The following is a 26,517-nucleotide window of genomic DNA, read 5'->3' as shown; positions in this document are numbered from 1 at the left end:
TGTTCCAGTCAGGTCACACCTCTTCTTTTTATGCGAGTTATGTGCAGGAGAGATCACTCCTTGGCTTTCTCCTCTGTCGGAATCACTGCCAGAACTGGGTGAAGGCAGGACTATCAGGGGGATGAATCCTAGATACTGTTCTTGTTGCATCTCGATACTGTTCTTGTTGCATCTCTAAACAGCCTTTTCTGTATTCTCTGAAGACTCTCCAGGAGCCTGGTTATGAGGAGAAGATGCATCTGGAAAAGGGCAGCACAGCAGGATAAACTCTGCCAAGTCTAAAATTAAACTTAAGAGGGCTTAAGAGATCAGTTATACAAGATACCCAAAAATAACTTAGAATAAATCCTAAGAGGAACAGTGAAAGCACTGCTGACATCTTCAGTTCTCAGTGAGATGCATGTCTGCATGTTGAAGTATGAATGTGGTCTATAAATACCACCAGTGGTTACCATTGAAAATGGAGGAGGGGTTTCCAGTGCTCCAGCAACAGGAACAACGAAGGGAAGTGTTCTTCATCAGGAACTGCTTGTGCAGTTCCTACCACAACCTTTAGCAGTAAGCCAGGCACAATCCAGGTATCAGCCGTTGAAAGTGAGGTGACCTCCTTCCAGGCTTTTCTCTGTCTCCAATCTACAGTCATTCTTTGTGCTATGAGTCCCAAAAGGACTTTTGCTAGACACTCCAGCATTTTCTGTCCATAGTATTTAAACTGGAGGCCTCAACCACAGGCAGCAATCCTGGGAGAGCTGGTGTTCTGGGCAAGCTAATTTGAGGGAGGAAGAGGATGCACATTCCTCCAAATAGCCTGTGATCACACTCTACATCTGTCCTGCAGACAAGGCACCTGCAGCCAAACAATATGGTACTATCAGTTTCCTCAGTACCCACACATGTCAGAAAGGCTTTGTACCTTGCCACGTATCTGAAAGGCACCATGTATCTCCAGCTCTCAGAACAGCCTGGGCGGTTTCTGTAGTAGCAAATGCCATTCCCCTTTGGCTGTCTTGGGATAACATACTAGAGAGTCAGGTATTTGTTGAAGGTTTCCAGATTGGCTTCAGATTCACTGCAACCACAGGTGAGAGATGACTCAGTGCTAGCCCATTAGCTTGAAGTCAGGTTAAAATAAAACTGTGATAAAAGTAATAGCTTACATCTGAAAAAAAAAACCCAAACAAACCACAAAACGAAATCCAAACCACAGATCGATATGGCTATAATGAAAAATCCTGCTTAATCTGCTTATATCAAGTCCAAATCTAAAGGTCACTCTCCCTTGATTATATGTCAATGCATTCCTGACACACCTCATGCCTTAAAACTCAGTCTCTGGATATGAATGATTCCTACTTACAGCACAGTATCTTTTATAATCCACCTATTTCTCTGGATTTTTTGGTCAGGGGCCTAAAGTACACCACATGTGAAAAGAATTTGAGGGAGCCGGGCTTGTCCATGTCCCTGCAAATAGAGAAACGATGACTACAAAGATGACAGACCAGCTAGAGAAGTTCAGGTTGGGTGTAAGGAAACACTTCTCCAAAAGGGTGGTACGGCCCTGGGACCAGAGGAGAGGAGAAACTCCATCCCTGGAGTCACTAAATAATGGGTATCACCATCCCTGAAGTATTTCAAGATTTGGCTGGGAAAAGTCACAGCTGACCTGATCAAGTGTTAGTGATAGTCCTGCTCTGAACAGGAAGCTGGACGAGAAACCTGCAGGGCCCTGTCAACACAACACTTCTGGGTAGCTGTGATTTCTGTGATCCATCAGTTATCTTTCAGTCTGTCTGCCCTAAAACTTAATAACTTACTCATCTGACATTCCTTCTGCTCAGATACAGACTGCCCTACCTACCTCTTTGGAAAGAGAGATGGTGCTTTGATAAGTCAAGTGTCACTTCCTTTTCTTGATAGTGCCTGGATTCAGAGAGCAGAAATCCATCCCCCTGCCATGGAGATACTGAAACATCAATTTCAATGTCAAGTGAACCTTTTCTTTTATAGCAACTTATACATAGACAAACAGACTACAGACTATACTGTATACAACACTTTTTAGCATATTTAGCATAGGTTTGAAACTGCAAAAAGTAAATAAAAAGTGCTAATAATAGCATTATAATAATAGATCGTTATTTCAACACAGCTATCATTTGAATGGTTAACGTTTATCTCAATCCTGCCAACAAAGACACCAGAAAGATTAACATTTTATATTGGTTTGTACATATAATTAATTACAACTAAGAAAAATTTACGCACTGACTTCAACATCTCTACAGCATTTCCCTGTTTATTCTTTTTTAATGGCTCACATTTCCTAAATCAGTCTTTTGACTGTGCAATTAAAATTGAGCAAAACTAATAAAAAAACCTACTCCTATAGCTATCTTTGCATCAATTAAAGTCTTAGAGAGCAAAATGGATTCTCCTCCATTACCTCTGGCATGCGTGCTGGTCTCTGATTCCTCGAGGCAGGCAGGCTATTGGTTCACCTTGGAACATATCATATTGATGGAAACACACTTGGTGGATGGATGCACCTAGAGCAGAGGAATTATTTTACTATCTCTGATTGCCTGAAGAAGTAAACAGAAAGGTCAAAACATCCACCCTTAAGATACATTTCCTGCTCAGAAAATACAGGGTTCTCAAGAATGCCTACAAAAATGGAGATGGTGTCCTAAACAAAGAAAATTTAATTTACAATGATAAGTGGGTGCAGCAGCCACAAAGCAGAGGGAGAGGCACAGGGTGTGATGGTCATAGCAAGGCATTTGTCTCTTTTTTAACATTTTTTTTTAAATGCTATGCAATTGCTTAGCTTGCTTTGTGTTTCAGGTTTTGTCTGTCCTAGTCACATGTGTCATATCTATCTATTGAGACATCTGTTCCCATGGCAATGCTTCCTGGCACTGGGAGGCTCGGTCACACGCCAGTGGGCACTGTCCTGATGAGGAGGAGGAGGAGGGCAAAGGTGTTGGTGAAAGAGGCCTGTGCCCTCCCATCGCTACCCCTCTGCAGCGTTTTGCACTGTGTCACTCCACCTGGAGTGCAACACGGTTCCTGGCCAGAGCGTCACTGACCCAGCAGGGACCCAACCATCAGAGACAACATTTTTCTTCATTAACTGTATTTCATACACCTGATGAAGGGACTGTAATCCTAAGGGAGAGTCCAGCCTTGTAAGCATAGTGGTTTTGGTCCAGGACGGAGGCACAGGTAAATGTCTGCTCTCTGCGTGAGACAACCTAGTGGTCCTGCAGAGACTCAGGTGGGAGCGATGGCAGAAACACCAGTCAGAAAGAGGAGGCAGAGCAAACCCAATCAAATTCTGTCTCCTAAAATAATCCTTTTCTTTTAAAGGTGAAAAATGTCGAAGTTTTATTGACCTTGCCCCGGCTTCTGAAAAAGGTAAGATGATACAGTCAAGGCTTCTTCCAATTTTACAAATCGCATCAGCATTGTTTCTTGTTGTACTTGAGTGCCAGGGGAAACACAAGGACCTACATGTCGTCCAGATTACACACAGGCAGGTGAAACAAATGCCAAGAGTTTAAGACAGCTGTTTACTCAGTTTATGCAGATCTGTCATTTCTCAGATGCATTTTCTCTTCATTCAACTGATTTTTTTTCAACAAAATAAAGATTTATATTGTAATACAGACATTTCCCTTCTTCCTCCAGTGAGGAAGGACATGCTACGTGGTTCCCTCAGGCCATGAAGACATTTACAGTCAGAAAACTGTAGTCACAGTACCAAATGTCTCTTTGTGAGAGGGCATCATCTAGATGCTTGTTTGTTTGATTCACTTTCCAAAAAAAAAAGTATATGCAAGTCCACAGATGCAGGCTGCAAAGGTTTTCTTTACCCTGGTATTGGAGTGTAAATTCTCAATAGCAGTTTAACCCATATTTCAAAATAGTATTTATCAGGGAAAAAAGGGGTAGAGTTCAATTAATTGGGCAGCTGAGCCCATCCTGCTCCCTGCTCAAGACAGAGCGCTCTGCGCACAGCTGAAGAGGTGCAGGAGCCTTGCAGTGTCCTTCACACTAACAATGGGCTTCTGGAGAATCCAAAGGACAGGTGAAAATTCATGTTTGTACAAAGCAGCGATATATTTTGTTAGATCACTTGAGACAATCACAAAACCTTTTGTGCATACAGTACCTTCATCAGGTCTGACAGAGAGGCAGTAAGTGGTGTAAGGAACAATTGTTCTTAGTTTGTCTGAATTGCTGATCAGCTGGACAAATTGAAAGAAAAGGGCAATTACCATTAATAAAGCAGTGGGGTATTTCAGTGAGAGAACTAGTAACAGAGACAGTCTCTGTGCAATTCATTGTAAGTAAACCTAAATAAATTATGCACATAAAGGAAGAACAATCCTGGGATTACTGCCACTAATGGGCTCTGAGTTAAATCTTACACACACAAATGGGACCTTGGGGCATAACTGTTCTTATGAAACCACTAGCTCAATACTCAGCAGCGGTCAAAAAACAAACTATCTGTTAAAGAACATTAGCAAAGGACTTGAGAACAGAGCAGAGAGTATCCTGTTGCCTGAGGACTGTATACATCTGAAAGCTTTGCCTTTATATAAAATATAGTGTGGCATTTTGTCCTTTTTAGTCTAGCTCACAGAATGGCAGGAAGGATAATCAGAGTTCTGGAAGGTTCTGTACAAGGACAAGACTAAGACTCTTCAGCCTGTGAGAGGCGATATGCCGGACATTGACAAAGATGTAAGAGGAACTGAAAAGGCAGCCTGGGGAACGGTAGCTCACTGCCTTTCCCAGTACAAGGACTAGTGAGCATTGCATGACACCTGCAGGAGACAGACTCAAAATAAGCATGAGGTGCCTGTTACAAAGGCAAAGGGATGGTTTTGTTCTTTATCCATTTTCTGTGAAAGTTCATTACGGTGTGTAATACTTGGTTGCATCACCCACACACTTTCCAAAACAGCATTGAGTACTTTAAGTATTTCTTTTGATTGTGTGAAACGCTGTCAGCGATTTTTTTTTCAGTAAAATTTTAGAGTTGCTGCACCATGTCAGTGCATATTTCTAGACTATTCTATTTTTCCTTTTTGAGGAAGGAAGGCTCTTTTGGTGCAGTGGTATAAAGAAAATGATATCTATTTCTGAAGTCTTTCCATGGAGTTGTAAGGTATATTGACAGAAAGAGAGGGGAATGCTCTGTCAGAGATGGAAAGTGCTGACCATCTGACTCATAAACAAAACCAGGATAAATTCCACAACTGTAGATCAAGTTGGACACTGCAACATAGTTAATCTGAATTTTTCACCATCAGTCTTGTACTGTGCAGTGATACTTTCACCACATGTGAAGAGAAAATTGTGTGTCAATGATGCCCAACTTACTTTCACTGCCGAATTCTTTAATTTCTTGAATTAATCTGCTCTTTTCCAGTTAGAAAGAACTTCCTACTCCTTTAATTTCTTCATCCCCTCACTCAGCATTGACTTACTGGACAGAGGTTTGTCAACTACTCGGTTACACCCAGTGCTGGGACAGATTCTTGATTCTTCTTCCAAGTAAATGAGATATGATAAGATGCAGTGAATAACAAAATTTTAGTTCAGTTATACAAACATATTGTGGTTCTCACGGTCCATTGTGTAATTGGGAATTTTTGGACTAAACATATCTTCACAACAAGACTTCAGCTTATTGAGTTTCTGTACATATTCTTAGCATCACTTACCACTAAAAAGTGGTTGTTCAGGGTTTCATTTATCTAAAATGTCTCTGTGAGTACATGCGCTGCTACTGCAATTAAGCACTCAGGCTTTCCAAAGTTTTCTTTTCAATTTGTTTTCCCTGATCCAAAGAAGACCTCTGTCTAAACAACTTCTAAGCTAAATACAGGCTGTTGAAGCCTGTGCCTAGTTCTGAGCACATCATCTTCCACTTTTAAGGCATGCTAAAAGGAAGCCTAAGAACAAACTTGGTCTAGTTGTACAGCCAGTCTCTTCTAGAGTCCATCACCAGTATAAAACTCCTTCATAATATTTAAAACTTTCTTAGCATAGAAAAGCTAGTCACCGAAACTCACAGTAAAATAAAACCATCTATAGTGAGGCCTAACTACATCCTTACCTCAAATCTTGCATTCATGAATGAAAATGTTTCTTATTCTTACTGTAAAAATGTAATAGCTTATGCTTGAGCTTCCAATCTTTAATCCATTTGTGCTGATCTCTAGTGTAGCTGGATACTATATCTCTGATCAGTTATTATACCCTTTGCATATATCACACCAATGACATCTACTAAAAGGAGGTAGCAAAATTTGGGGCAAACAGACCCACAGTATGGTATAAATAAGCATTTCCAACCCACAGTAGGAGAGCTCTTCCCTGCATTTAAGGCAGCTGCCAACAATCTGTCAGAACCTTCTAAGCCTAACATTGAATTTATTAGCTATTGCTGGTTGTTAGTGCCAAATCTGCTTATCAAAATCAGCTTGGTGATGGTAGATAATAACTAGAAAAAAAACATTTTCTGTGTCCACAAATATTTCTTATGACAGTTTCCATTCGCTTTCAGTGAAGGATGATAGGGCAATAGCTAGTTACATTGGCCAGGACTTTTAATGGGCTCTCACAGCACAGATGTTGTTGGCTCCCACGAAGTGTTCTACTTTCTAATTTTCATTACAGATGTGAGTAGCAAGATAGCAAATATTTCCAAAAGGAGTTGGAAGGAAACTGCCACAGTAGGCTAGACCTGATCTTTCAGTTCTGAATTGTTCCTGGGATCTTCTCCACAAAACTTAATCAAAGTTTTGTTCCTGCTGGGGATTTTGATGTCCAAAGAAGAAAAGGATAACATATTTAGTGAGGGACACTTATGTGTTACACTGAAAAGTATGCTCAGTTTTCAGCTACTTGGCCCCTTTTTGAATGCAGCTTGCAGCCTTTCCTCTCCCTTTGGGCTGCTGCAAACCTTGCTAAAACAATTTTCTGTCAAGCTCCCTGTTGCAGTGCCCAAACAGAACACTGAGGCTGGGACACACTCCACCACTCTCCTCCTCTCATCACACCTTTTGGGTGCGCCTTCTAGCTCTGCTTTCCCATTGCTTCAAATCTGTACCCAAGACGACTTCCAAGAGGCCTTGGAAGATACATTCAAAAGGAAGAAACCAAAGCCAAATATTATGTCTGGGAATGGTCGCACCACAATGGAAAGGAAAAGGTAGCAATATGTCCCATCAACTGATCTGATAAATGACTTCATTGACTAGCACAACACCAGAGCTACATACATATACAGGTCTGTTCCTCCCCCTGCCTAGAACTGTGTGGGGATTTGAACTCCTACATCCTTCTATAAATGCATAAATGTCATCTGTCAACCACAGTGATACAGTGAGAGCCTAAGGATGAGGAGTCATGACCAGCTGAACTCTTGGTGTAAGTGAAGGCTGGGATATATCAGTGGAAATCAGTTGGAAGCAGCATTTTTTCTGGAAGAACTTTGCTGGGAAAGAGCAAGGGTTTGCAAGAAATGTGGTGCCCCCAAGAGTTTTCAGGATGGTGTTCACTGGGGCTGTGATTCAGGCACTTCCAAGCACCTGGAGTGCCTGCAGCACATGCTCTGGCCTGAGGAGTCCTGTTGGGAATTTGCTTCAGGAACAGGCTCAAAGGTCACAGTTGGCTCAAAATTTAGAGATGGCCGCACCAACATAGGACAGGATTCACAGGACAAATTCCTTACAGGTATGGTACAATTTGATCTAAGTTACTCTAATGCTCTGTAGGACCTCACTTGCTTCAGCTGTGATACCTATGGAATAACACCCACAATGAATGGCAAAGCAGCAGGTCATCAGGAACTGCCTATATTGCAGTGTTTTCTACTTATTTATAGGGACATTCACATGCATAAAATGAACAAGACGTTTTAGAGACCATGGAGGTTGAGGCAAGGCAAAACCTTGCAGAAGGAAAATGCTCATTGCTAGTGAGCATTTAACAGTCCAAAATGCTACAGGGGACTTTTTAAATTAGAGACTGTACTGGCAGAGGTAGGAGATGCCTTCTGCATGTCCTCTACACAGCTCATGATGATGCATCCTGTAGAGATGAAGCAATAAAAATTCTGTATTGTCTAAAAAGTAGCTGGCAAAACTAAGATAGCACATGGCAAACAGCAAATAAACAAATAAAGTCTCACCTAAATGCAGCACAGAAAAAGAGAAAGCTGAGCCAAATCTATACACGCTTCTAAACTAGCACTACAACAGCAATTAATGAGAAGAGAAACTAGATTTTAATGGATACTGACATAATAGGTGTACCAGAAATTTGATGGGAGAAAGATAATTAGTGAGACCATAACATCTTGGTACTGATTACACTGAAAGACAAAGCAGATGTCACGTACTAAAGCTGAATCAGAGTAGTAAGGTAATGTCATTAATAAGCAACACAATCTCTATGGATGGATTCCATGCTCAGATAAAAAATACAGAATTATATTAGTGATCACCCATTGGGATGACTTACAGTAGCAGGGTTAAACTTGGTATCAGAGAAGGTATAAGGGCAGAAAACAAAACAGTAGGAGCAGACCTCAAAACACCATGCATAGACTGAGAAAACGTCATGCTCAGTATGATACAGAGACTAAAATTTGGCCAAACTTTGTAAGCATGGAGAAATTAGTTGGGAAACTTGTAAGTCTTGACTTATTCCTGAGTGGCGTGGGGATCTTGGTTCAAAACATTAGTAAAAGATACCTTGTATCCGTGATTAACAGAGAAAGATTCAGCATCCTTGCAGAAGCAATAAAAGTTTAAAAAAGAAGTTATGAAGAAGGAAATGCAAGAAAACCAAGAGCTGATTAAAAGAAATGAAAAAGGTTCATCTAAAAGGGCACATGGAGCTTGAAAACTTTAAAGACACTAGATATACTACAGGCATCTAAACTATTCACAAATCTTTCTCAGTCACTGACTGACTGAGAAAAAATGGCAGGTAATACTCAGTGTTGATAAACAGAAAGTGGTGAACATGAGAGTAATCCTACCTTTACATATATAGTGATGGGTTCTGAATTAGCTTTTACCCCTCAGGATAGAGTTCTTGGAGTGATGACAGACACTTCTATGAAAACACTAATTCACTGCTCTGCAGAGATTAAGAAAAGATAAAAAGAAATATTAGAATCATCGTAGGAAATAAAGAACAAAACAAAAAAGTCACCATGCCACCACATGTATTCATGATGTACCCACCCGCAGCACTCTGTGTGCACCTCTCATCCCTCCCCTGCCAGGCACAGCTCAAAAAAGTTATGATAAAATTTAAAGAGATAGAGAGAAGATTTTGACGGTTATGGCCAAAGATAGGGAATAATTTTTTGTATGAGAAGGACAACACAAACAGATTTCAGGCTGGAAAAGAGGCAAATAAAACTCGTAACAGCCAAGTCAAAAAGCAAACCTCCTTTTTTGTGTACTGGGTAGCCATTCCTGAGAAGAAAAAAAGAGGATGATTTTTCTAGAGGGACCACTTAGAGACCTGCAACCAGTGAAAAGAAATGTAACTGGGTCTCCCAGAAGAACTATACACTTTCCAAAACAGTCTCTACTTTTTGCGTATTTTGTATTCTGCTTGCTTTATTCTTAATATATCTGCAATAGGGTATATACATACCCACACAGACAAGTACCTGTGCACTTGTACTGGGAGAGTTATGATTAAGTATGCAGGAAAAAAATGTGTTACTAACATTTTATCTGTGTTTTCTCACACATCTATTATGAATCATTGAATTTATTTTTAAAAGTTAATTAGATATACAAAGATGAAACCATGCTTAATAGCAAAATTCAAGCTAAATTCCTAATTCCTAAAAGGAAGAAACAGTCTTGCTTTTCATGCTGGTGATGCCAAAGACATGGAGAACACTGGTTCTCTGCTGTGAGCAATGCTATCCACAAGGTCTGAACATAATTAATTTCTCAGCCCAGTGCTGAGGATGGACAAACACTGAACTGTAGGTGTTCAAAGGGAAACTTTTAACCCAAATATATTTATTAAGGCATGCGGGATAGTCCTGATTTAGAGTATTTTTCATAGTCTTTTCCACTATATTACTCTACTCACTATATCAGTACTACACCAGGAAAAAGAGAATATAGGCACAAAGATATTCCACAGTCTGCTCAGTATCATACACAGGATTAAATTCAGAATCAAGCTCAATGTCAGAACCTTAAAAAGTCATAGAAAACACATCATCATGTAGAAGAGAATAATTTTGTGATTCACAGCTCCACCTCACCTTTCAAAATAAAGAAACTAATGAAGAACTAAAGCTAAACAAAATCAAAACAGCTGGCATTTCTTCTCTCACCTAAGTAGTTTCAGGTACTTATCATATGGTCTCTCACATTCTGTAAACTGCAGTGTCTTATCCGGATGCTGGCCCTTTATCTATCTTGACTGTCTTATTTGTTTTACAATAACAGGTAGTTGTAGGTATCTCTGATGGCTTTTAAGACCATTACTTTGTTTTGGAGGAACATCTCTCATAGCTCCGTGGTCTACTTCTCCCAATTTTTCTACATTGCAGCATAAGGGGAGCAGGCAGATGGTCTGCCATTATGAGACTGCATTAACCAACAGACGGGCTGACTGCTCAGAGCTGAGTGCTTACGCCAGCCACAACAGCATGCTCAATGTTTATTCTTTTCACCATTTTTTATTGATCACTCCAATATTTCTGGCTTGTAATTCCCAGTATTGGAGCAGCAGAGATGAGCAAATGACTAAAACCATCAGAATGTGACTAAAGAGTAAACATGAGATTTACATGGCCCTTTCAAGCTTACTTTAGTGCTTTTCCCAAACAAGATGCACAACATTTCTCAATGTGTATCCATTCCTCTCTTCTGTCTTGCACTGAATGTGAAGAGGAGAGATTAAAATGAGATCCATGTGTCAGTTCCAACATAGTGGGTAAGTCTGGAAAAGCAGAGCAATGACAGCATCAAGAAACATAGGGACAGCAAATATAGACCAGGAGGAACAAAGCAGACAGGACCAAAAATGCAGAGAAATTCCTTTCTATATAGGTAAACAGAACATCTTAAAAATCAGTAGTGCAAGAAAACCAAACACCCATCAGGTCTACTAAGCACTCACCACAAAAACCAGCCAGTGTTCTCGCAGCATCACACTACTAACTCTGGAATTGAGTATTAAAGAAATACCTAGATTTTCCATGATGTGGCAGACCATCGTGTTGGGTGCCACTGGCTATGGATGGTCAGCACCTTGCTGAGAATCAGACCTCAATAAGGAATAAGGCAGTGCAAGAGGACCATTAGGGTCACTCTTTCCACAGCAATCTCTGCTCCCTTTCACTTCATTTCCCAGGAAGGGTCACAACAAGGGCCTACCCCAATTTTTCAGTTACTAAGAAATTCTGGGTCCCTCGCACACTATTTAGGTCTAACACAGTACTTTAAAGACAGGACTTCTTTAGAGTTTCATCATCAAAAAACAAACCAGGCAGAAGGACCCATTCCCATCTGACGCATAGGTGCTCTCTCCCCATCTCCAATGCAAGTGTTATGTTCATAAAGCAAGACAATATGGACCTGAGGCTGTCAAAGGCAAGCAAGCATAACATTTTGTTGCTGGCAACATGAACACAGGTAATAACTCCCCCACCTCCATGGCTGCTGCAGCATGCATGGAGACCAAGAAGAATAGCAAAATATTTTTGCACAAAGAAGGAACAACACCTGCACCATGGCTTCGTCCATGCAAATTCATACCACCCAAACCCAAGCTTTGCCCTCATTCACTGTTCTTTTCCTCCCACGTTGGATGACATCTATCTAGTTGACTTGTCACAGCCTCTTGTGGTTTCCCTATGTTGTTCAGCAGTTCAGGGATCTTGGGGACAATGACTGTGTACCATGGGCTAACAGAAGCACTTTCTTCCTCAAGTAACAGCATCAGTGTCTGGGGCTAGCAGCAATGCCAATGAGGAGGTAAGAAGGATGCGCACTCTCCATGACAGTGTTGCTTGGACACTGATGTCTCTTCAGCTGGTCAGCAGCTTGTCCTTTGAGTGCAGTGCTCTGCTCTGGATTTCATCTCAGTCAAGTGCAGTAATCATCTCAATTGTTATTTAGGAGCACACATTGCTCAGCTGTACTGTTTCTAGGATATAGATTTTTTTTTTGTCATGTAATGAACTGTGATATAGAAAAAAAACCCAAAACCTCTAATTGCTTGTATCAGAATTTCTCAGACAGATCAAGGTTGAGCTGACAGAGGCGTGACTTGAGATGTTGTCTCATTGTAGCTCAGACAGACTCCAACTACCAGAGCAGATGGGTAACACCAAGTTATGAGGAATGTGGCAAGTATAAACCATTTCAAGATGTCTTTGGCTGCCTGCACCATTGTCCAGTCTGATTACTTGCTCAGGGACAGCATGGCACAGTGTGACAGTTCAAATGAGGCTGCTTTGGTCAGATCCTTGAACTCATCAGCCAGGAGCGCAGTTCTGCTATTAGAAGGGCTGGTAAGCAGTGACCACAGATCATCTTCAGCAGGGAGCAGAGGCTGAGGCAGTAGGTGTTTCTAAGGAGGATGAAATCCCACTGAGGCATTCTGAATATGAGTTTACCCCAATTAGGAGGCTAATTTGCCTTCTGAAAGGGCCCTCTGAAGTCAATACAGACTCTGGACTATTGCTTCTTGGGCGTTGCTCAGGGAACACTGGGGCTTTCAGCAGGCAGTATCACATAGCTTGGCAGGTAATACATTCATTTATGTTTTTTTTTTTTAATGCTGGCATAATTTCCAAGGCACTAGCCAAAATGCATGACTAACATTTTCATGCACACAACTCCTGCCTATACTGCATATAACATAGTTAACATGACTCAGCAATCTCCTTCAGGAATAGCAATATGATTTTCCCAGAAGAGGTCCTTTATGAGCAAACAGCTCATGTTTATGGATTAAAAATGCTTTGAACTCTAACAGCAATTTCTCTGCTGGCCACCTTTTCAGTATTGCCTTGAGAACATGCACCGATATTGGATCTTTGACAGTCATTTTCATGACCTGAACAGCCTGGAGAAGCAGCCAGGAGGGGATTTCAATACCTTTATTTCATCTGGAAATAGGACCTTACAATCCAGCTCCAGAAATTGTTGGCATAGTGAGCTGGCACCAAAAATCAACTTTTCCAATTTGCCAACAAGTATGCATAAAACTCCATGGCTGCATGTGAATGTAGGTGGTAGGAGGTATAGATGTGTATTTAGCCTCTCTAAAACTAGTTTGTCAGCTGAATTAATCTCAAAAGCTCAACAGTAATTGAAATTATGGAACTTTTTGGTTCCAGAAACAGCAGCAAATGCTTCTTTATCATCCTGCATGTAATCCCATTCAGATGGTGTCCAAGTTCTTCGCATTTCCATCCAAATTTCTATTCAGTCTGGGAATGGCTTTAATAATGCAACACAAGATGGCTAAGAATCATCTTTACATGTTGTGGGGAAGGAGCACAGAGGACCATGTCAGTAACTTCTTGACATTCTTGAGGTCAGTTTAACCAGAGTGCTCTGACAGAGAAGTTGGAGTCAGCAACTGTTGCTTTTTTGTGACAGGAAATTGCAGTGGATTTGAACAAAGAATACTTGATGTTTTGATATTTATTTTCGCTCAGGGTACTGTGAATGGTACTTAGTGTTTCGTACTCCAAAGGAAAAAGGCCAGATGCATACCAACAGAATAACCTATGACAACAAAACCAGTTACCCCTTCTTAACTTAGATACCAAACAGTCAAAATCAGCTCAAAACTCCTGGAAGTCATTAACCACACTGGTTTTTGGATTCCTTAATCAGGAATTCACTAAAATGTGGTATGATGCCTCCAGTTCTTCTAAGCAGAATTTCTATGACTTTTTTCAGAATACCTATTTCAAAGGAAACTTAGCATTGGAGATTCCTGACTCAGAGCGCTCCTTGGTGAGACGTAATAGTGTGTTCATTTACAGTGCCTTCCCTGGTAATCGGGGCTGACTTGAAATACATTCAGGTTTTGTGAAGAAGTTTTGAGCCCTGAGACTCACTGCAGACTGAGGTAAAGCTTCTTTACCTCAGTCAGAAAAATGTTCAGTTTGTTTCATTCATTCAGAACTGTCTGCAACATCCTTTTGTTAACATGTTGTCTCTGGCAGATGCACTTAACATGATGACCAGCTTTGCAGAAATGCACTCAGTATCTATGAATCTTCTTTCAAAATGTTGATGCTGCCCTCCACTGTCTGACAGAAATGCAAGGGACTGATCTCGTCAGATGGTTCATGATGTGCTTGAGTTCCTAAAATTTCAGCAATCATGTGGGTAACAGTTATCTTTTCAGTCACAACAAAGAGTATGTTCACCTCACTTGGGGTTGCTGGAAAATGAATTTCCTTGGCATGTAACAATGCTGATGCAGTTGTGAAGTCCATGAGGAGGTGGCACTGATGCTTTTCACCATAAACTCCACAGTGAAGACAATCCCTTACCACACTGTTGAGGAAGTAACAATAGCTTAGAGAGACAAAGAAGATCAGTAATGCCCTGGCTAGTTTACGGATCTTCTTGTGAAATCAGAATCTCTGGACAACGACAGAAGCACAGTTGAAAAATGTGCTTTCAGCAGGACTATGTTTTCATTTTAGGCAGAGCTGGTGATCATATGGAGTGCAATCTGTCTTGACCTCAGATGATATGAAGGTGATATGATTCCTTCTGAGGTAGGAGTCCTATGATGTAAGTTGACTTATATGAAATTTTTCAGTGAGTCCCAGCTTTGCCATCTCAAGTTCCAGATGAGCATCTCAGTCCAGGTCCTGTTTCTCCAGTGCTTTCGCTTCACAAGGACATTGTCCTGAAGATGGTGACCCCTTTACCTCCAGGAACAGTCTGTGGTGTTCAGCTTCAGAACAATCCCACCTGTGACATACAGCATAATATCTGTGGGGCAGGAGCAATGATCTGGCCCACAGTACACAAAAGTAACTCTATCATTGTCAGCAACACCATTGAGGACATGATAGACTGGTTGGTGTAGAAACACCAGAGTGAAAAATGGCAGGATAAGGTATATTAGAATACCAGGTGTTGATGGAAATGAGATTAGTGGGTCATCAAGATCCTAGTGCCCATCTACTTGCAGCTTCTCAGACACTAGGTTGGGAGACACAGCACAAGAGTTAAATCATGACGTGTAACAGAGAAATGACAGAACAGCAAGATAGATCACTGTCAGCTCCCAGCCGGGACAAAAAGGAACATGCAAGCCTAGCACATTTTTGCTAACCTACAAAAAGCCCAGAAGACGTGAGGAGGACTCTACAGCTGGCATCCTCTGTATTATTTCAGGGAATCCTGGAAAGATTGACTGATTACATGCATCTTGGTGCTTGCATGCTGGATGGACTTCTGGCACAAACTCATGTTTGTGAGAATGTGTGTATGGGAGTGTAAGTGAAATGAGTTTTGTTTTAAAGTAAAAGACTCTCCTTTCCTAGGAGGTCTCACATTGCTGCCACAATGTCACAGCATTATTTCCTACAAGGTGAGGAGGGATGACACACCGTCTGACAAATTCTGCACACAGTGAGGAGGAGGCAGGTCAGAACCTGAAATCTTTCTGCATTAACATGGAACGTCTTTGGCACAAGAGGCGCATCCCAGCTGAGCTCTGTACATAAACCCACAGCACCTTCTCTGCACATGTAAGAGTCAGTTTGATGAACAGGCAAGGAAAAAGCATAAACAGGGTGAGGACCAAAAAATGAGAGAAAGCTGGTGATTTATAAGAATACAGACCTTCATATACAGGCCATCCACATAGGAGTCTCCAAATGAATCAAGTGCTGACTCTTCTGAAGGAAAGGTTTTTCACAAAAGCTGAGTTAGGCCAGACAAATCCCTGAAGCAGAGGACACAGGCTGGTGGAAAACAAGACAGACAGAAAAGGTGACAGCAGACAAGATAGGGAAAGAGAAAAATCCTCTGGAGAGCTTCTTCCCTGTCACCTGGAATGACTGAGGTCTCCTCAAGAGAAGGAGCTCTCTACTTTGCGGGAAGAAAGCTGTAAGAGATTGTAAGTGGAAGTAAGTGATGCCAAGTGACTGCCTCATGAATCTCATGTTGAGAGAAGAGCAGTAGGAGATCACTTCACCATCAGCACAGAGCAGAAAGACACTGTCTCCTGAATTAATTACCTGAATCAACTGTTCTGCTTCTGGCAGCCACAGGAAGATGCAAAATCTAGATATAGCTTGCATTTTCTGGATGTTATTATTTCAGATAAAATTCAAAATCAAAGCAGGCAGGACAGGACATACTCAGAACTGTATAAACACTCCACGTGTGACCTTCCCCCACATTAAATGCATTTAGAAAAGGCACAGAGCAGATATTCAGAGTACGCCATGAAATAAAACATGAGAATTAGACATAGAGTTCCTTTCCAGATAGGAACAGGGCCCAAAAAAAAAGAAAGAATTGCCTATGCCTTCCATGGGAAACTCACTCACCCAGTCTTTGTGTCTCATTGGAAAAATGTTTCACAGGACAGCAAAACTCATGTCTCATTGAGCTGTTCATCAGAGCTGTAGTTCAACTCTGTTTCTACTCCAGTTATCCCTACCCCAGCTAACTTCCTCATGTGCTCCAGCCCCCTGACACTTCCTCACTGTCCCCCATGCCCTTACAGCTCTTCAAATTATGACAAGCCTTCTCCAGCATATCAGGTTTGAAGATCTCCTTGCCAGGTTATCCTCTCGGCAAAACCACTCTCGTCCCGTTTGCCCAGGTGGGTCCCAGTCCTCTCAGCAGTCCTTGTTCCTCAAAGAGGGCCCTGTGGTCAGAGACACCAAAGCGCTTCGTGTGACACCAGCCACACAGTCGGGTGTTCCATCCTCCTCTTCCCTTCTCCTTCACCAGCAGGAGAAAGAACACCAGCTGGGCGCCCATGCCCTCCACCCTCACCTCCCAGAGCCCTCCTGTCACTCTGAATGTGCACAAGGCTGCCTCTAGCAGTAGCCCCTCACTTGCTTTCTGGACATGTTAACCTGGAGCCTCCCATAGAGACATACGGGCATCTCTTCAGCTTCCTGTTATTTCTCAAGCACGCTACACTTGTGCCCACAGCCTCCAGCTTCAAGCACTGTTTCTTTGGTGGGCAATAGATAACACTTGTATACAGCTGATGTACCTCAGCTGAACCCCCAAGCCATCAACCAAACCCCCAGACCTCTTTCGGCAGGGTTGCACTCCAGCCTCTTGTCCACCAGTCTTTCTACATGCATCCAGGATTACACTGTCCCAGGAGCAGAATCCAGCATTTGTCCTTGTTAAATTTCACACGGTTGGTGATTTCCCAGCACTCAAATCGACAAAGATCTCTCTAAGGCCTCTCTACTCTTGAGGGATTCAACATCTCCTCCTAATTTAGTACCATCAGCCAACTTTCTTAGCATGTGCTCAACTCCTGTGTCCAGGTCATTGATAAAAACATTCAAGAAAACTGGCCCTAAAATTAAGCCCTGAGGAACACCACTGGTGACTGGCCACCAGCCTGATGTTACTCCACTACTCCATTGACTACAACTCTTTGAGCCCAACCCTTCAGCCAGTTGTTCACCCGAGCAAGTAGAGGACAGAGCCACACCACAGTCTTGAGCTGCAGTCACTACTACAGCCCTGCCGTTGTGTGTAGATATCAGCAGTGAGTATCCTCAAGAGTTGAAACAGGGCAATAAAAATCTGGGCAGATATGTTGTATATTACTCTTTCAAGTTTGGGCTGAAACACTTATGCATTAGAACGTGTTAGTTAGGGGTCTCTGTTGCCTCAGTTTGTAGGTCAGGTTTACATAACCTACTTCTTCCCAACTCAAACCATTTAATCATTCTCTTGTCATAGAAACTTCTATGACAATGAGGCAAACCCCCTTCTTAATCCTGCTGTATCGCAGAACAGCACCGTTGCTTTCTCTCACTTTTATTTCTTTTTGGAAGAGTGTGCCGGTTGCCCTGATACCAAATTGACTAACAGGAGTGAGAGAAACAGCTATTTGCTGCTGATAGATGCAATATTACACATACAGTCACTGTGAGGAATTAAAATGTTCATTTATTACTATTTCTGTAGTATTGTTTAAAAAGTCAAAAGGTCAGATATGGTGGCAACAACTAATAGCACGTATTAATTAGATGCAATTGTAAAGACAAGTTCCCAGACAACATGTGAGCTGGGATCAACCTGGTCATTAACAGGACACTCAAATATTTGATAAAAGTGAGACCGCATATCTGGTTTGATAAGCTTAACTACAGGCATTATCACACGTATGTTCTTACAGTGAGGAGAGAAAGTATTAATATAAGTGAAGCCTGTAGCAGTCTCTATGGTTACAGCTAACATTTTCTAATATAAGCCATTGTCTTCAGATGCTTAAATTTCCATGTTTCAACTGCTTAGGCTGAAATTTTCCATCACTGCTCATTGTTTCCAGGTGAATTCTCTAGCAATGAGGTTAGCAAATGTACTGAAGAATTCTAGCAGATTCTTATGCTGAAACAACGATTGGAAATTTGGCAGGGACTCAATATTATCATCTGTTACCATCCTCTGAAATTTACCCCATGGCTTCGTGATTTTAAAAGACTCAGCAGATCCTGCTAGAGGTTTTGTGTTGAAATTTCCAAATGTGACATCTACAGTGGACAAATCGGTCTCAGCCGGCCACTACCAAACACTGCCAGACCCACTTAGCTGTGCACAACCCCAAAGTCCTGCAGAACGTGGGGTTCAAATAGGGCACGTCAACTCTGCCCTGCCTCTGAGGGATTGTGCCTAGGGCTTGAGAAATCAGAAGGCAGTCTAAATTTCGTATCTGCAGCTCTTCAACTGAGTATGTTACAAATAACTGGCTCCACCACACCGGTATTCTGGCAGATTTCATATTTGTCCCAACAGCAGAGACCTGTGCAGTGGATCCAAACACCTCAAAAGTCAGAGCAGTCATTCTGTAGGACACCAGTTTCTGTGAAAGAGTTACTAATAACAGCCCCCAACACTATGCTGTGATAAGCATTTTAAAACCTGGACTGAAAACATTTTCTCTGAACAGTCTTGTGAAAAAGAGGTATCCAAGCCTGTTTATCTCCCACCAGGCCCGTATACTGTAAGGTATTATGTGCTATCACCACCATGTATGCGAGATTCTGCTCATCTAAACCGTGACACATGGAGGGAAAATAGATTCTGTGTCCTATGCTTTGGGTCAGAGGAGCCAAGATGTTGTAGATCTACCCAAAGAGGTTCTTTAGCCAAGCTGGGATCTTAGGCAACAGCTGCTTCTTTCTGCAGTATCTTTACCACTCTGCCGCTGTTCATACCTTCATTCACTACTTTTTCTATTTTTCAGGGCTTGGGTGGTTTGCTAAATTTAAACTTTCTGAATACACAATTACTCCAAGCTATTCCTGATTTCCCAATTAACAAACTTTAACCTCTTCAAAGTATTTACAGAATAAGTGACTGGTTGCTGTTCTTGTGGATTGCAGGTGTCCTGTGGTTATCAGTAGTATCCGAGGTGTTATACATCATGCTGTTAGTCGTCGGATTCAGCCTTATGTGCCTCGAGCTCTTTCATTCAAGCAGCGTGATAGATGGGCTCAAGCTAAATGCCTTTGCTGCTGTCTTCACTGTGCTTTCAGGTATGAACCTTCCCTTTCCCCTTTGCCCGAGGAGGCACAACAAAATCAAGTTCTAAAACTTTGAAAGAATAAAAACCAGCGGCTACAAGGCTCTTTTGTCCCCATTTAGCTATCGCATTTTCCGCTACAATTTTTTGTTCCTTAGGAACAAAGACTACGTGATAAATTTGCCTCTTGCCAGGGAGAAGTGAAAATACATATTCCTTATTTCACAACGGCAATGCAGTAATTAGCTTTCCCCCAGCCCGCACAGCCATTACCATAGCCATAGCCTGACCGTCCATTTTCAGCATCATCACACTGATTATTCAATGGAGGATGAAAAACATAGTGTTGAAAATGATTTTTTCCATGTTAATCCTAAAAGTAGGTGAAGGTTTGATGCTTCAAACCAAAGAAAGAAGCCCATCTTGTTTATTAGCAAAATTGAGAATGGAAAGGGTTCTAGTAATCGCACTTAGGAGCAACCCCAAGAGTAATTTGGGGACATATACATCTCTCAGAAGAACTGTTTCAGGCTATTTTCATGCTCAGTCTGTACTTGAAGCCCTTCAGCATATGAAGTTGAGGAATTCACTTCTCTAAAGTTATGAAATCTAACCATGTATTTAAGTGCCCCTTCACTTCTGTGCTGGCTAAAAACTCTACTTCCCAGGATTTATACAAGCAGCCAGCCACATCTGGCTTTTGTGAGCACTCCTGCATGGACCTCTCTGGCAGAAAGAACTTCCGCAATGAAAGTGCGTTTTATTTGGCTGTATTTCAAGATGAAAGAGATTATAACAGGCAGTGTACATTCTGTGAAGGAGTTTGTATCTTCAGGGAAAGCTTCAAATTGTGAAATACTGTTAGTGGTATAAAAACTTAGATCAGAAGTAGAGCTGAGAGGAGAAAAAAAATCTGGTAAAACCTGTCAAAGGATATTTTTCAGCTTTGGATGTAATTTAGATTTTAAAAAAAAAAGTCAGTTCAATTTTCAAAATCAAACTACGCGTAATTCTTCAGCATTCAAACAATTATTTCTATGCTGTTACTCTTTCTCTTCACCATTAACTGCAGTTTTAAAGTTTTGTAAGAATTATGAAGTTTTCTTTCCTACACATCTTTCTATTTTTATTTTGTCCTTCCCTCTTTATAACTACGTTGCCATGATGTTCCAAATATAAACTTTAAAATTTTACAGGGAAAAAGCATAGCAAAATAGGAAGAAGGAAAAAAAACCCCAAAACCCAAGACACTGCTAGCTGTTATTTTCAGTGACAGAGATATCAGAGGAAAGAAGAAAAGCATATTTATTTTATTTATTTAAGCTTAGCATATTTATAATGACACAGCTTAATAGAAATTAGGTAATGAAGAGGACTTTGCCTTGGAGCAACACACCTCTCATTAAATTCATGCTAGAGTTCCCTACTAAAAGTGCAATGGGATCTTCATATTCTCATGGCTCAACATCTAAAGGTTACAAAAAATTATCCTAACAGTGTGGCCACTTATTGCTGTTTCTTAACCTCTTACAAGTCATTAAAAAAACCTCACAACATCGTGATTTTTGTACCCCTCTTAACCTCATACAAATTTAAAAACTTACATACATTTCTCATGTAATATTTATAATAAAGCATTTTAATTAATGTGATATCTCATAAATAATATTTTTAGAAAAGATGTCTGAAAAATGCTTTAAAATATATTGTCTTTTCCAACTTTAGTTCCTTAAGCTCTCCCATTACTGACACCTAGAAACAGCTCTAGTCCTGCAAAGCTAATGATCTCAAGCCAACTATAAATGGTCAGTGTTTCTGCACTCCCATCCACCATTTTATCAGGATTTTCCATCTTCAACCATCTGCTGCCCTGGACCCCAGGTGGGTGGGCATACAGGCATTTTGTCCTCTGTCCAGCCTTAAGCAGCCAGTTGGAGGAAAAGATGACCTTGTAAACACAGCATTTGTTGATTTATTTTACAGGCAGTTCATTTCATCCAAAATGCGACCATTAAATGTACAACCAAAAGTACCATAGGATATCCCCACAGAGAACTTCACAAGGCATGTCTAAAACAGACCAAACCGATGGGTGGAGTCAGGAACAAACCACACCAAAAGCGCATGAAGCCGCACATGCGAGAAAGACTCGTATTGTTTTGCTATACATGGCATAACGCCACTGACAGCACAGCCACGTATATGCCCACCCCTGACCCTCCCCACCATTAGGCAGATAAAGCAATAAATGCCACGTTTTCACTGCGGTCCCTGTGTTGCAGCAGGACTTGCTGATGACCTCCTTCTCACCTGTATCAGTGGACTGTCACCCTGGCCTCCCACATAGCGAAAGGTCTGAACATTGCTGAAACCCCATTCGGGTTTCGCACGACAGAACAGAGCAGACCAGCCTTGCTGAAGCTGGTCCTGGCCGTGTCAAACCTTCTGACGGCTTTGAGTGACTATGACATGTCTCAGGGCAGTCTGTAATATTTTCTTAAGGTTGAAAAATTACTGACAGTAGATACAGGAACAGCAAACCCCAAACTTTAAGATGAATGCCCTAACTGTCAGCTCGAGAAAAATCCACTGATTTAAAAAGTACAGCAAGCTCCCAGTGAATTCTGGAAATTAAATATAGCCAGAAACAAGCAAGGTGTGTACCAGTTTGCTGTGCTCCCATTAGGCCGCCCACACTGCCGAAATATTACTTCTTCCAATGTGAATTGCTCTTTCCACCTCCTAACTTTGCAGTGTGTCACACCGACATGAAGCAGCTGAGCAAATCACCACAGCTTCTTGTATTAAAATGTCTTCTTTCAGCCTCTGCAGCTGTTTGTATCAAATATGACATTTCTCTTGCTGAAGGTCCTGCTTAACATACCCACAACACAAACATGACATTCCCCAACTTCCCTCCTCCAGAATTGCCCTGAATCATCCACATGTCTGGTGAGACTAATGAGGTGCTTTAGAATCTGAAAGTAAGCAGGAAAGAAGAGTCACAGTTTTGGTCTGGGGAGGGAAAATCAGGATCTTCCACATGGAGGAAGGGCAACTGTGGAAAAAAGTAGATGGTCAGAGAGAATAGTAAATGGCGACTTTGGTTAAGGTGCAAAGTGTAACGTATGGGACCGCATTGTACCCCACCGTGGCAGAACATCAGTATTTCTAACTTGAACTGTCCTTGAACTGTCATTGCAGCACAAGGGCTTTTTGACATCTGTAGGTCCAAGGTCTATTTGGGACATGATGATCCTGCGCCACTCTTTAGCTAACTGCCTGAACCCATGCTTTTCGTGAGCTCAGCTGGGAGCTTCATTCTTTACTGCCTAGGTACTAAAGCAGACACATCCCACATTATTGTAGCTAGAAAATTCTCCAAGCATCAGAAGTGCTCCTGGCCACCACTTCCCGAAAAGTGGGGTTTGATTTTCCTCAGAGGGATGTCTAAATGTGAAGTTCAGGCAGTTTTCTTCTGCTTAAGCTGAAGATCCACGCTGGCCAGCTAAGTGGCAGAGCAAACTCAGGCTACCCTGTGATTTAACTGCAACCCTGTTCTTGAACATCACTGTGTGTAGAGTGTCTAATACATTGTCTAATCTTCACCCAGTTGTAGTTGTCTCAGCAAAATACAATGGTGTCACAAAAGCAATATTGTACCCTCAAAAGCTTTCCTATGGTGTCCTCTCACCACACATCATGAGGAATACTGAGTTCACTTAACTTCCTTGTGTAACTCCTAAGTGTTTTATAAGTGTTCAAATTTATAAATCTTAGCAACTGTTCGGATAAAATATCGTTGTTTGTCATTAACACATTTAATCTTGCATTGCCTACAGAAGCCTCTCTCCTTATTCTCTTACCTGAGGCCTGTCTGCTATAGGCTAAGTGAGATAACTTGTGGGTGGCATACCCCTGTTTTGCAGCAGCAAGGTTGGTGGTGATGCTAATTGTGCAACATTTTCTTCAACGATTTTCTTTCTTTAACTCTTCTCTTAATTGAGAATTCAGTATGATGTAAAATAATGAGCTCTCAGTCACACCTTTCCTCTGCCCATGCAGCTCCCTCCTCCACAGTAGAATAGGAGGCATAAAAGTACAACAAAGACTTTTCTGGAGCTTTCAAAGCACTTCCAGCAGTAGCTATCTCAAGAATTATAAAAAACATTAGCACAAAAATTCCTATTATAATCCCTGCTTCTCAGGTCTCTTGGGGATGGTGGCACACATGATGTATACTCAAGTTTTCCAAGTGACAGTCAGCCTTGGGCCAGAGGACTGGCGACCACATTCATGGGACTATGGATGGTCCTTCTGGTAAGTGTCACCACCAGTTAATATCTTCATTTTTGAGTTGTTCTGTCAGTCTGTTGGGAGATTGTACATATCATCTCAAATTTCCAGGAACATGCATGTGAATTTCCAGCTGCCAAAATGCTGGGAGCAAAAAAACCACCATGGCCATACAATTGTTGAGGTGTAGAGGACAGTTATCGGTGACTGTGCAGCAGCAGCTGTGCATATCAGCAGGTACATAGCACTTGTAAGTAAACAGCAGCCACAATTACCAACACAGATTGAGCACTCTCATTAAAGTTCAATTTAGGAACATAATTGCCATGGCATTTCAGAGACTTTTAGCTTTTGGGGGAGGGGGTTGGTTTTTAATTAATGTCTCAGCTGAACCTTACAGTGCAACTTTTAACAAAACCGCAGAGGAAGGCGAAGTGCTCCTGGCACCGTGATACTTCCTTGTGGATCACGGGGAAAAGACTTGGGAGAACTGACATGACATTTGGAGACTGATTTTTTTTTTTTTTCTTTTCCCATTTATCTTCTAAAAGTCACATAAAAATAATTTGGCCAAGGTACATCAACTGTGTTATAATGCTTGCAAGTTTATAAGAAGCTTAACAAGAATAGGGGACTGTGGAGAATAGAAATACCTGCAAACAACATTCACATCCCTCTAGAGGCATCAGTCTCTTTGGATAGCTAGGGAAAATACTTCCTTTTTTTTTAAATTCTAAATATAGCATATTATTTTCATTCCACCTCAAAGCAGAGACAACAACCTTTGCTAACACCAATAAATAAATACAAATACTTCTTATGCACAGCACTGCAGGGAATTACTAGTCTTTCCTTCTCCCATCCCCATACTGTGTTTCATGGGAGGAGTTACAAACATATTAGTAACATATTACAAAATATAAATCACGTTATATTTAAAATGCAGCTTATTTTGTGTATCAATAATGAATATTTATTGCATATGTTGATGAATTATAAATATACTGCATTCATATATTTATAATATTTTTATAAATATTTATAACAATTCTGTCATAATTGCATAATTATTAATATATTTAAATAATAAGGCATATTGTCTATTAATTTGTCTTCCGTAATCTATTTTATAATTTACTGCAATACTCAAAATTCAGAATGTTGTTAAATGTCTAGCATGATAAAGCGCTCATTAGATTATTCTCCTTCATCTTGTGAAAGACAAGAAGCCCCACGTCTCAGAACGGGCACCAGAGGCTCGTGGGTCCAGTAAGGCATTATGAGCCCCCTCTGTGCCCACTCATCCCTCGCATGCTCCGAGCGAGCTGTTCCGAGCCCAGCATCCCGTCCTGCGACGGCAGCTCACCGCGCCGTCTGCTCTCCTAACCGCAGCTTCGTCCCAGAGCAAACGGTGTATCCCCTGCCTGCGGCTCCCCCCCGGCAGTCACAGCCCCAGCACAGCAGGCTGTGCTTTAAAGGCCAGCAGCTTCTCAGATTTGGTAATCTGCCTTCCAGGGCAACATACTTCCCTATGCGGGACGCTGGGCAAGGTGCAAACATCAGCTCGGTCACCGCTCCCCTGGGACACACGTGAACAGCAGCAGCATTTTCAGCCTGCAGTGGTGCTCAGCAGCCTGAGGAAGGCCATGGGGTTCCTCATGCCGTGCCAGTGACTGGCAGCAGACCTGGCAAAGGAAGGTCTGAAAGTCAAACGCAGCAAAAACAAGGCTTCTGCCTTCCAGCTAACACTGAACTACCTCTGCTGTACAGACTAGAGAGCTACAACCTCCCCTGGCATCGCCCAGAATTGAACACCTGCTTTTAGAAGGGTTAAAAACAAATGCCCACCAGCCTGGTGGAGTTTGGAAACTCTGCACATGTAGGAATTTCCTTCTGCTCCATCTTGGTTCAGGTGACGGCCTGAAGCGTGAGCTTTAAATGCCCCTGAACCCGCAGTGCAAACATCAGCATTATTTACAGCCTTCTATAAAAAGTACCACTGCAGCATCCTGTGCTGTGTCAGAGCACAGAGAATTGTACCACCACTGAAAAGGGGGGCCAGGGAACAGCTTCCCCATGGCCACGAGCCAAAGGGCATGAGTGGAGATCTAGACCGCCATTCACTTCCCAAGTGCCAATAAGAAAACGATTTTTTCTGTTCAAAATAAGGAAGGGCTGCTTGTGATCTACTCAGATGTCCCAGGGCTGAAAAAGCACCACTTGTTCCCTGTTACTTTACCCCATTCCCAAGCCATTAGCAAAGCCTCGAGGTTGGTCTGTGCCCTGGCACAAGCCAGGAGTGGGCCAGGGGATTCTCCAGGCACAGGCTTTCAGTGGTGCTGAGGATCAGTGGATGTTGAAGCTCAGCCCCTCTAGAAAGAAAAAACACAAAAACCTGAGCTGTTTGAGTGACAGAGGAACTTGAGAGCG

General features: G+C 41.8%; 1 protein-coding gene across 1 annotated transcript in view; it reads left to right on the top strand.

Moving 5' to 3' along the window:
* Window positions 1-26,517, top strand: part of GSG1L (GSG1 like) — a 57,978-nt gene that overhangs the window by 13,738 nt on the left and 17,723 nt on the right. Inside the window, exons 2-4 of the mRNA XM_075059285.1 lie at window positions 3,373-3,420; window positions 19,652-19,804; window positions 24,000-24,111. Coding sequence (XP_074915386.1) covers window positions 3,373-3,420; window positions 19,652-19,804; window positions 24,000-24,111 — 313 coding nt within the window. The remainder of the gene's footprint in view (window positions 1-3,372; window positions 3,421-19,651; window positions 19,805-23,999; window positions 24,112-26,517) is intronic.

Source organism: Buteo buteo, chromosome 29 (assembly GCF_964188355.1).
Source record: "Buteo buteo chromosome 29, bButBut1.hap1.1, whole genome shotgun sequence".
Classification (NCBI taxonomy): Eukaryota; Metazoa; Chordata; class Aves; order Accipitriformes; family Accipitridae; genus Buteo; species Buteo buteo.
Note: the sequence above shows the minus strand (reverse complement) of the source record. Positions and strands in the feature narration are given on the sequence as shown.